Source organism: Stylophora pistillata, chromosome 2 (assembly GCF_964205215.1).
Source record: "Stylophora pistillata chromosome 2, jaStyPist1.2, whole genome shotgun sequence".
NCBI classification, from domain to species: Eukaryota; Metazoa; Cnidaria; class Anthozoa; order Scleractinia; family Pocilloporidae; genus Stylophora; species Stylophora pistillata.
Genome location: NC_142520.1, coordinates 53,067,745 through 53,079,877, shown reverse-complemented (window position 1 = coordinate 53,079,877; position 12,133 = coordinate 53,067,745). Strand labels below are relative to the sequence as shown.

General features: G+C 40.4%; 2 protein-coding genes and 1 pseudogene across 3 annotated transcripts in view; all 3 read left to right on the top strand.

Moving 5' to 3' along the window:
• The window catches only part of LOC148740318 (uncharacterized), a 5,216-nt pseudogene extending 4,872 nt beyond the window's left edge, over positions 1-344 (top strand).
• LOC148740317 (uncharacterized) overlaps positions 1-5,399 on the top strand; it is a 65,169-nt gene extending 59,770 nt beyond the window's left edge. The window contains exons 18-21 of the mRNA XM_088750426.1: positions 360-387; positions 1,842-2,501; positions 2,803-2,991; positions 4,322-5,399. Of these exons, the coding sequence (XP_088606552.1) occupies positions 360-387; positions 1,842-2,501; positions 2,803-2,991; positions 4,322-4,455 (1,011 nt within the window). The 3' untranslated portion in view covers positions 4,456-5,399. The remainder of the gene's footprint in view (positions 1-359; positions 388-1,841; positions 2,502-2,802; positions 2,992-4,321) is intronic.
• The window catches only part of LOC148740315 (uncharacterized), an 87,649-nt gene that overhangs the window by 69,934 nt on the left and 5,582 nt on the right, over positions 1-12,133 (top strand). The gene's annotated exons all lie outside the window — the stretch shown is intronic.

Genomic DNA, 12,133 nt, shown 5'->3' with positions numbered 1-12,133 from the left:
AAAAATGCGAAGAAAGCGAAGACCGTGGGTAGCCATAGAGTGGCTCAGTATGGCAATTCCTTGGCATCCAACTTTGAAAAAAGCAACCAAAACTGGACAGTTCCCTTGACCTTGAAAATAGCGCGAATTAGTTCCCCGCCAATTCACGGGCTTGTGTTCGTTCGGGCATGGTAAACAAGTTTAAGACAATTTTCTTCCTCTTTTTAAGAGCTTTCTAAGTAACTTTTTATGTGTCCAATACTCTTTCTCTACTGAATTACCTAAATCACTTTCCTTGTTGTTCAGTTATTATTTAATTGATGGACTTTCGTTATTCCTTGAACACTTGTGATATTGCATGTATTTCCTCCGATTTGCAGGCTTTGTCCGACTTTGAGAAAGGAGCTGGTAAGTTAAGTTTTGGTGTTGTTTTTGTGGTTGTTGTGTTGATTAGATATTATAAGATATTCCATATTCTTAAATTTGCAAACCCAGAAATGCACGACAAAATTTATAGACAAGATCATAGACAAGGTCATAGACAAGGTCATAGACAAGATCATTTACAGGTAACTAGCGAAGAAAAATAATTCTTCTCCTACTGGGCAGAACGCCTCTTCTAACTCCGGTAAACCTTCTGCGCACTATTATAAACTTCCCTATGTTGGTCGGTTTTCGAACATCGCTCAGACTAAGTTAAGACAACTACTCAAACGTTATTGTAGAGTTGATTTAGATGTTAAGTTAGTCTTCAGTACGTTTAAACTCAGAAACATGTTCAGTGTGAAAGATTCAGTACCGCTAGGTCTACGTTCGCGTGTCGTATATAAATTTTCATGTGCTGGCTGTAATGTCAGTTATATTGGTGAGACCACTCGCCACATTTGTATACGAGTTCGTGAGCACCTCTTGTCGGACAAAACTTCGCATAATTACAAGCACCTGCAATCATCAAGGGCCTGTCTTGACTCTTGTGATACTGAATGTTTCACGATCTTAGATGCTGCCGCTTCAAAATACCAAATTAAGATCAAAGAAGCATTGCATATTAAGTGGAAAAAACCCATTCTTAATCAGCAATTGAAACATCTAGAATTGTCTCTTTCCTTTTGATTATGTTGTTCCTTGGTCTTTTAATTTATTATTATTATTATTATTTTATTTATTTATTTTTCTGATCTAGTCAAGCGCGCGCTATTTACATGTTTCGCGTTTTTAAGATTCAGATGTAACGTAAGCCTGACACGTAGTTTGTAACATACCTTAATATAAATTCAAATGTACAACCGTTAAATGCTCATTTGCAACTGAAGATGACATGAGAATGTCGAAACATGTCTTGTAAATTTAAACTCAAAGTTGTTGTTTCTATTTTGAGAGTACGTATGATATATATAGATCGTGAAACGGAGAAAGCCAACTACGCAATGGGTTGTGTATAAAGATGACAATAAACGACAATAACAACGATATTTAATTATAAAGGATTACAATAAGTCGCTATCTATGAAAAAGACAAAAACAAAAACAAAAAGGAACAAAGAAGAAAAAAAGAATGAAAAACTTATCCAGGAAAACTTGACTGATATGAGACCTTTTCCACGTATTTACTTGTGGAAGATATAGGAGATAGAGTTTTGATATTTGTTAGCTTGTAACCTGGGTAATTACCAACATCTTCTGTAAACCTCCACCCAAGCAAAGTACTTCTCACAGATTTCCCACGGTGGCAAAGAGCTTTAGTTTACTACCGTTCCTGTAATGTCATCTTGCAAATAATTCTATGCGATCTTCCTCATTTAAGAAATTCATCATGTCAAAGGTGTGTTGCTCAAACTGTCCATTCATTTTCGTACCTTCAGCAACTGTGAATGGCGTAAAAGATGATGTACAGGACTCCAGTGGCAATCCACCTCAGCTAAATTTTAAGCTACCAGATTTAAAGGACCTTCCTACGTCAGACAGCTGCGGGAGCGATTTTGAACTTCCAGTCGACATCCTGCTTTTAACAGTGGAGGACTGTGAGTTCTTAGCCTGCTTCCACTTTCTCAATCAACCCTCAAGGAGGTACCACAAAAGCACTGGGTATGTGTACTACGGGTCCATGGGACATGACCAGGAAAATAAATTGAAAACTGCTTTAGTCAAGTGTACCAGAGGTTCTTCAGTTCCTGATGGTTCTTTGATTGTTGTTAATGATGCAATTCGAGCTCTGGGACCCAAAGCTGTGTTTTCTGTTGGTACTTGCATTGGGTTGACTCCTAAGGAAACCAAGCTAGGAGACGTAGTTGTGTCTTCAAAGTTGACAACGTTTGCCCACAAGACTCCTGTAAGCAGGGATATTGGTAACCTTATCAAACATGCAGCTGATGGCTGGAGAGCACCCTTAAAAGACCCGCACGCTCGTAAAGTAAACGTGAAATGTGATGGTACTGTCTTAAGTATTCTACCGTCACAGGCAAGCAGTAAAAATATTATTCAGAAATATTCTGAAGCAACTGCAGTGGAGGTGGAAGGTGAAGGTAAGACTTACATATTAAATACCACAACAACGTGTGGCGCAGTCTGAGGTATCCGTCCGTTCTGTCTACAGCTATAAACATAGTATTTTTAGCGAGGCGATATTATCGAGTTACAACCCTTCCCGAAATCATTGTGTTACGTCCTGGACCGACCTCAAAGGCCTAATAATGAGGATGGAGTACTTAAACCCTTCTTTCAGAAGAGGTTAAGGCTTTTGTATCACTTTAATAAGAGAAGGCGCTAGAATTGAGGACACAGCATCGAAAACACTAGTCTAGTTATTGCTTCTCTCCATCTTAGGGGTGTTTGCTGCAGCTCATCATCTGAAAACGGAATGGGTGGTTGTAAAAGGCATCAAATGCTATGCCAGCGAGAATCAGTCGTCAAGTTATGAGTGGGATGTATTCGCAAGTGTTATGGCAGCCTGTGTTGTGTCCAACATTTTGAGGAATCCAAGCGTATTCCAAGATTGGAGCCATTATAACGAAGGTAACTTTTCTCTAGTTCTCTCTTTTCCCTGAACGCTTCGAATTCCGTTTTCACCTACCTCGACAAAAAGAAAGGTTTTCGAACAACGCTTGTGCGTTAATCTACGACAACAAGGACGTGTTTGCTTTTAAACCAATAGAGGACCAGTCAAAATATTGGTCATTTGTAGAGCAAACTAAGAGTTTGGGACAAAGGAAAAACCACCATCCACTAACGAGTATCCGAGCCTCTGACTTTCCAATTCCACTGCCAAATGCCTCTGGAGAAACAAAATCGTGAGAAGCTAATGTAACATATATCAACACGCCACCGCCGTGTTGGATTTATAACAACACGGGTTTTATTTAATGCTGTGGCTACAAGTGGTCAGGGTGTACATAAATCTGCTTAACATAAAAAGTTAACGCAAGCTTCACCTAAAGGTCATTGTAACTGTAGGCTGATTTGATAAATTCCTGTAGTAGGCAATAATATTCAACAATTATTCCATGTGGGTGCTCCAAATATGAAATGATAAATAACCAATGAGGTGCTAAGCACCAAGTTGGTTATAATAATCTCATATCTAGTAAACCTTAGTAGAATAATTGTTAAAATTAACTAGCTTTTAGTTTGGTTTTACAACTACGAGAAGACAAAATCAGCCTCCATTGAAGTCTTATCTGCTAGTCTCACCATTCTTGTGAGTGGAAACTCGGGACTCACTGAAGCACGAAAGGAAGAGAAATTTGATAAATTCTACTGAATTTCGAGGATGCTAATGACTGGGAAAAAAATCAAAACCACTTGCCAGATCTGAAAGAGTGGAAATTGCGACTTGAAGAGATTCGACAACTACGGACATTCTGGAAAGCGTATTACAGCTAGGAGAGTCGATCAGTGTAAAGACTTTGTGGTGAAAATGTTAAAGATGGTTTATGATATACGATTTTTTTTAACTGCGTTTTCGGCAGGAAGGATGTATGCAACACATAGTGGGAACAGATTATTCAGTCTGATTCTGCCTTATTGTTTTTTTTAGTGATACATGGGAGTAACAGCATCGATTGAGACTTAATTCACTTAAAAATCTTGTAAGGAACTATATCAATTCAATTTCTTTGGTAGCATTTCAAGTGCCCTTGACCTGCATTGAAAAATCAATCTTCCTTTCCAATCAGGATTACATGAAATTCTCCATTGCTTTTTACTCTAATTCATTTTACGTCGTGTTTTGCTGTCCTAATTTACTTTCAGTCCTCAAAACTGCACTTGCAAGTCCACCCCCATTGTTTTTCCCTCTGGACTAGAATAACCTTGATGATGTTGATTTGTCCTCCTTGTCGTCTAGCTCAACGTTTGCGTTTAAAATTGGAAGAAGTACAGACGAACACCAGATGGAACGCACTCATTAAGGCCGTAGTTGTAGTCCTTCTAGCCGCTTTTATTTCTGTCCTACTCCACATAGGTTGGATTGGTTCCTGAAATGCTCTGCTGTATTGGATCATTGTGACATTTCAACTTTCAAATATATTGTATAATGCTATTAAAATGTTTGATAATTTTGGTACTGAAATGATAAGTTGTAATAATAATAATAATAATAATAATAATAATAATAATAAGAAAACAAAAATGAATATCAAATAAGTTGTAAAACGGAAATTAAAAAGCCTGATAATTTTGGCAATGAAGATATGATAAGCTAACTTCCAAGTGTAGAAATGAATGAATCACGTTGAACTTAATATTTTCGAAAAGCTCTCATTTTTCTAGATCAATAGCTAGAGCAGCCTTTTTATAGGAATTAGCTAGATAGATGTTGGTCACCATTTTTCTCAAGAAGAACTAATAAAGTGGAGAGAGCTGAGCTGTGAGCAGGAACAGGACTAATTAAAAATCTCAGAATACCATTTTATAAGAAGAACTTAAGGTGGCTGAAAGACGTTTGCAACACTGTTTCTACAATGAGGCGTCTACTTCCTACACTTCTACTCTGTATCGGTTGTTCTTAATGGATGGTCTAATCTTTGTAAAGCGTGTCTGATCTTGAATACCTACTTTGCCAGACAAGACACTGTAGAGTAAATAATGAAATACGAGTCCAGTTACCGCTGGAATTTATTGTTAAAAATTAGGTGATAAGGGTATCTTGAAGGCGTTAAATTTCATCGGTATTATATGTGTTCCTTGAACTAACTTTTTTTGCACAACGAAAACACGTCATTTTCTTTTGTAATTTTTATATCCTGTCAAAAAACCTCTTTTTTTAGTAAATCCGCAGTCTTTGACCAGTATCTCAATTGTGTTGTAATGGTAGGGAATGTTTTGTCTCTTTAATAATGTCTTAATGATGGATTTATAGTATGACGACACCGTCCCATTTTTTTTCCCGGCTCTCGAAATAAATAAGTCATTCTTGATTCTTATTATATCGAAGTATTTTTGCGTAACACTGAAATAGAGAATCCTCGACTGTACTTGGCTTTGTTGTTAAGCACGCAGGAAGGGGCTAAAGCATGAAAAAGTGAAAGGAGAAATACGAGACGTGGTCAAGCGTCTTCCTGCAGTGCTTTGTGCTCTATCCGCTTCCTAAGTTCTTTACAACAGAACAGAGCGCAGTCAAGGCTTCTCCATTTGTGTTATAACGAAGAATCCGTTAAATTGCCAATTTTCAAAACAAGCTTTATGCCCAATTGCTGGCAACTTTCTTTGAATTGTGTGTTGTGCTACTATGTATAATGGCACAAGACACGATACAAAGAGAGTCGCCAAAATAGCGTTAAACCACCGTAAGGGTCATTAATTGGCCTATTTGCTAGACCACAGGTTCAATATATCCTTTATTATTTGCAATCAACTTGACTGCCGATAGAAAGGAAGAACAAACGTGAGAGGCTAAAAGCCTTTAAAGACTTTGGGAAAGTTTTGGCAAAATTTATTGTGAAACCTAAATGCAACATCGACCAAAATTGAAGCTTTTCCCAACATCGTTTTCAGCTACGAGACTTATGATCACGAAGCCACAATTATAGGACAACCAAAAAATGTAACTTTTCAAAATATTGACCGTGAAAATGTGACAAGGAGTTTTCCAGAGGAAGGCAATAAACCAAGAGGAATAACTTCTTTCTCTTCTATGTGCGTGGAGAAGTCTTCTCAGCTTTAGTTGATGGAGACCAACAGAAAGAACTTGAAAACGCAAGTCTATTCTTATGCAGATCGCTAAAGAATTCTCAGTTTTCCATCAAAATTCGTGACTCTTGCAGAATTGCAATGAAAATAACCAGAGTCTTGTGAGTGTCTTGTATTTTTCTGCCCAATCAATTTTGGAAGCTATGCCCCTGTCCCTGTTAAGTTTGACCCATCGGTACCCCCTGCCTTTCCTCATTGACATCATATCTTAGTTTAAAAAAATTTACAAAAAAGTTAACACAGAAAACCACGTATGATATTATTTGGGGGATAATATATTCATGTTTGTGAAACAGAAACTAATCTTTCCATTCCGGTTTCCGTCACGTATCTGGTGTCCCCACTTTCATGTAACCATGCTCTTAAGGATATAAGAATTGCTTTGAAACAAATGAAAGTCTGGGTGATCTCAAACCACTAAATGGCTATATTTGCAATGAAAATATTTCTTTTATCCTAGGCTTTTGCTAAAAGCAGACCCACGGCCCGCAGGTTTCGAAGAAAGGGGATAATTTCTTGTCGCGTCTGCAAGCATGTCTTTGCTCTATCTAGCATGTCAATTTTTGGGAGCAGGGCCTAACGAAATTGTGTGCGAACCTTGTTTCGTCGATTACCAATCGGCCGTCATTGGTATTTTGTGAAACAAGGCATCTAGCGAGAACAGTTTTCGAAGAGAGGGAAGAATTTCTTGTCGCGTCTGTAAGCCTGGTTTTGCTTTATGTAGCAAGACAATTTTCGGGAGCAGAGCGCCTAAAGAAGTTGTCTGCGAACCTTGTTTCGGCGATTACCAATCGGCCGTTATTGGTAATTTACAAAACAAGGCGTCTAGTGAGGACAGGTTTAGAAGAGAAGGAATAAATCTTAGTAGTATCGTTAACTCGGTGAACGGTAATTTCCTTATCGATTAAGGTTTCGTTTAGTCTCGTTTCGTTTCGTTTCGTTTAGTTTCGCGGAATACCGGAGTAAGCGTACTATTATTGGATATAAGTAAACTGAAGCAAAACAACAGATTACCTTTGGGACTTCGGCTTTGTTTTTGATTGGTATGGGGTTATACGGAAATCTTTCCTTAGATATATAGGTCTCTTTGCAACACTCCATGCGTAACAATTAATGTAGGGGGTTGTATGGAAATAAGGCCAGTAATTTTCATCAGAAGGTGATACTGAGAAAAAAAAACACTTAATTCTTTGTTAATGCACAATACAGTGCCACTTTTGCAGTATATATACAAAAATAATTTGAAGATATCAACAACGTTGAAATGGTAAATTGGCCACCGTTACGATTATAAAAGCTGACTTTTCGAGCGGTAGCCCTTCGTCGGAGCGAATAGGGGAATTGTGGGTTGTGTGTGCTTTAAAGGCAGAAAAAGGAGCTACGTGATTGGTGGGAACATGGCAAGGAGAAAAACACGAATAAATTAGTGGAATGAAAAGCGTTCGTTGATACCTGTGGAATTTAGACTGCCGGTTTGAAAGATGAGCTTTTGTTCAAGAGTTTTCCGGCTTTCCGTGCTATCTAAATGTAAGGAAAGACCGCAGATTACCATGTGTTGCTTAGAATGGTTAGGTAAATTAAAATATCTAGCGACTGCTTTCGATGTGTCCTTGTCATTCTTCTCCACGTCGCGAAGGTGTTCTTGAAATCGGTCACCTAGTCTTACTCCTGTTTCGCCGATGTAGATCTTTTTGCAATAAGTGCAAGTTATGCAATAAATTACATTGGCGGAGGTGCACGTGAAGTGATCGGTGATCTTAATGGATCGTTTGGGTCCCGATATTTTCTCAGTGTTGTGAATGAAAGGACACGTTTTGCATCGTGCACGAGCGCATTTAAAAGTGCCTGGTTGGTCATTAGTCTGAAAAGAACTTCTTACCAAAAAATTGCCTATGTTTTTGTCGCGTTTGAATGAAATGAGCGGAGGCTGCGAAAAGATAATGCTTGTCTCTGGATCGCTTTGAAGTAATTTAAAGTTTTTAAGAATGATGGATTTAACTGAGTGGTTATGAGGGTGAAACGTGAGAGTGAATGGAATGCGGTCGGAATCTTCCTTTTGTGACGTTTGTAGTGCTGAATGTCGATCAATAAGTTGGGCGCGGTGGTAACCCGGTTGAACGACAGAATCAGGGTAACCACATTTATCGTAAAACATTGAAAAATGCCACATACGAAGAAGGAAATTCCATTGCAGTGGCTCCGTGTAGAAGAAAAAATCTCTGAAATGGTTAGAAATGAGGTTCATCATGTTATTAAGAAGCGTTTTCAGGAGGAAGTAGCTGAAGCCATTTGCCATTTTGACGTCAAAGACGACTGTTGTGTCGGCCACATGACCTGAGCAGGTAATGACACGTGGAGCGACGAGCGAGAGGTCGATTGAATTCGTTTGTTATTAGTTATCTTATATGTGATTAAAGAGACGTAGTTACGGACAGAATACAACACTGGCGACGAGGATGTTCAATACCTTCGCATAAATCAACATGGCAGCGGCAAGTGTTGAGTTTGGAGGAATTTTGCCGTTCGACTGTAAAGGCGCGATTACCTCAGTTGCTCCTCGGTGGAAAAAGTGGAAAAAATCTTTTGAATATTACCTCTTAGCAAGAGGAATCACCAACAACGCTCGAAAAAAAGGTTTGCTGTTACACTGTGCTGGCAGTGAAGTGCAAGAATTATTCGAAACCCTGCAAGATCCAGGACCGCCGGCAGATGTAGGTGAAGACAATGCTGACAAATATCAGAAAGCCCTACGCACACTTGATGCTCATTTTAGCGCGCGGTTAAATGAGCCATACGAAAGACACGTCTTCAGAAATCTCAAACAGGAGGGAGGAGAGACGGTCGATCAGTTTATTACTCGGTTACGACACCAAGCGGAAAATTGTAATTGGGATAACGCAAACGAGCCGATTCGCGATCAGGTCATCGACAAGTGCAGATCAGACGACCTGCGGCGGAAATTATTGTTAAAGGGGAACCCATCTAACTCTGGAAAAGGTGCAAGAAATCGCTCGATCTTTTGAGGCAGTAGATATTCAGTTGAAAACGATGATTGGTGCGGATGATCGTCAACAAGTTAACCGTATCGAACGTGGAGAAACCGCTGTCCATTTCAGAGGAAGAGAAACGAAAGCCAAATGTTATCGTTGTGACAGAGAAGGTCATTTTAGTCGTGACAGTTGTTGTCCAGCAAGAAATGCCGAGTGTCAGAGGTGTCACAAGATAGGACATTTTGCTAAGGTTTGCCAAACCAAAACTGTCACCAGAAACAAAAGATTTTCTCCACGAGATGTGCCAGACAAAAGGAGATCGAATGTGAACTCGATTGATGATGACAACTTGAGAGTTGAGAGCGACGATGACGAGTACGCATTCACTGTGGGCAGAGGAAGTACAGGTGGGATGATAAATGTGTTAGTTGGAGGGATTTCTGTGCGAATGATTATTGACTCTGGGGCAAGCACTAATGTGATTGATAAAGGAACATGGGAGGAGCTAAAATCCCAGAAGGTTGAATGCAAATCTTATAGGTGTAAAAAGAAGCTGTATGCTTATGGGAGTAGTGTGCCTTTAGAAGTTATCGGTTGTTTCGAAGCAAGAGTAGTCCTGGGTGACAAAGTTTGTGAGGCAGAGTTTGTAGTGATTGATGGGACAGGATAACCCCTATTGGGGAGAAGTACAGCAATCAAGCTTGGAGTGCTTCAGATAGGAAGTTCCATAAACTCTGAAAGCAGTGACATTGCAGAAGAATTCAAAGATTGTTTTACAGGAGTAGGAAAGCTAAAAGGATATCAGCTTAAGTTGCATATAAAAGAGAATGTGGCACCAGTGGTTCAGCTTCTGCGCAGACCACCATTCAATCTTAGAGACAAAATCGAGAAGAAATTAGACGAACTGGAGAACACAGACATCATTGAGAAAGTAAACAGTCCATCTCAGTGGGTGAGCCCTGTAGTTGTAGTCCCAAAACCCAATGGGGAAGTGAGACTTTGTGTAGACATGAGACAAGCAAATTGTGCGGTAGAACGTGAACGATACCCCATTCCAACCATTGATGAAGTACTTCAAGACATGAACAATAGTAAAGTGTTCAGCAAGCTGGACTTAAGATGGGGGTACCATCAAATTGAATTATCTGAGGAATCCTGTGAGATTACCACATTCATCACACACAAAGGTCTGTACCGATATAAAAGATTGATGTTTGGGATATCAGCAGCTCCGGAGAAATACCAGCAGGTTATCCAGCAGACATTGCAAGGTATTGAAGGGGTACACAATATCTCAGATGATATTATAGTGCATGGTGCAACACATGACCAGCATGATGAACGCCTGCGAAAAGTGATGATGCGTGTACGTGAATGCGGCCTTACCCTCAACTTAGAAAAGTGCCAATTCTCCATGAGTCAGTTGACATTCATGGGCCATGTCCTGTCAAGTCGAGGAGTGGGTGTGGCCGCTGACAAAGTGAAGGCAGTAGGCGAAGCAAGAGAACCAGAATCGGTTTCAGAAGTCAGGTCACTCTTAGGTCTAGTAAATTACAGTGGAAGGTTTATTCCAAATCTTGCGACACTGTCAGAGCCACTGCGAAGACTGACAGAGAAGGATATTGTGTTCCAATGGGGATCAGAGCAAGCAGCAGCATTTCAGAAGCTGAAAAATAAACTGGCTCGAGCAGAGGTTCTTGGATATTACGACAAAGATGCTGAGACTCGTGTTATCACTGATGCAAGTCCTGTGGGTTTGGGCGCCGTTCTTGCTCAGAAGCAGCAAGGAGAGTTCAGGGTCATTATGTATGCTAGTCGAAGTCTAACGGATGCAGAACGCAGATACAGCCAGACACAGCGCGAGGCGCTGGCGATTGTATGGGCTTGTGAACGGTTCCACACTTACCTATATGGGATCAAGTTTCACCTTGTAACTGATCACAAGCCTTTGGAATGTTTGTACTCAAAAAAGTCGAGACCCCCTGCCCGCATTGAGCGCTGGGTACTGCGGTTGCAAGTTTTTGATTACACCATTGAATACAAGCCTGGTAGCGAGAACATAGCAGATTCCCTGTCTCGACTAATCTGCTACCACAGTCTGGACGAGGAGAAAACGAGGAATGTTGCAGAAGAATATGTACGGTTTATAGCCCAGACAGCCACCTCAAACGCCATGACAACACGAGAAGTAGAGGAACATTCCCATCGTGATGCTGAACTGAGTGAAGTAAGGCGATGCATTTGTGAAGGTGTCTGGAACAACAAAGAATGTGTTAAATATATTCCAGTAAAAGACGAACTGTGTGCCATCGGCAAAGTTGTTTTGCGTGGAACTCGCATTGTTATTTCCCAAACTGAGACAGCAAGTACTAGCTATTGCACACGAAGGACATGTTGGAATTGTTGCTACGAAACTGAGACTGAGGACTAAAGTGTGGTGGCCCGGTATCGACAAAGACACTGAACAATATGTAAGGTCGTGTCATGGATGTCAATTAGTTGGACAAGCAACTCCACCGGAGCCTTTGATGCCTACTGAGCTGCCGCTTGGCAAATGGCAGGACTTATCCTTGGATCTCCTGGGACCGATGCCAACAGGAGAGTACCTGCTTGTTGTCATTGACTATTATTCTAGGTACTATGAAGTGGAGATCTTGATGTCAGTTACTGCATCCCAGATTATCTCACGCCTTGAGACGATATTCGCTGTTCATGGCCTGCCAGTAACCACAACGAGCGACAACGGACCACAATTCCGGTGTGAAGAGTTTGAGCATTTTCTTGTTGATAATGGTATCTTACACCGCAAGGTTACGCCACAATGGGCACAGGCAAATGGCGAAGTAGAGCGTCAAAACCGAAGCCTACTCAAAAGCATGAGAATTGCACAAGCAGAAGGAAAAAATTGGAGGAAAGAGCTCGTTCATTACCTCGCTACATACAGAACAACGCCGCACACCGTCACAGGAGTTTCCCCT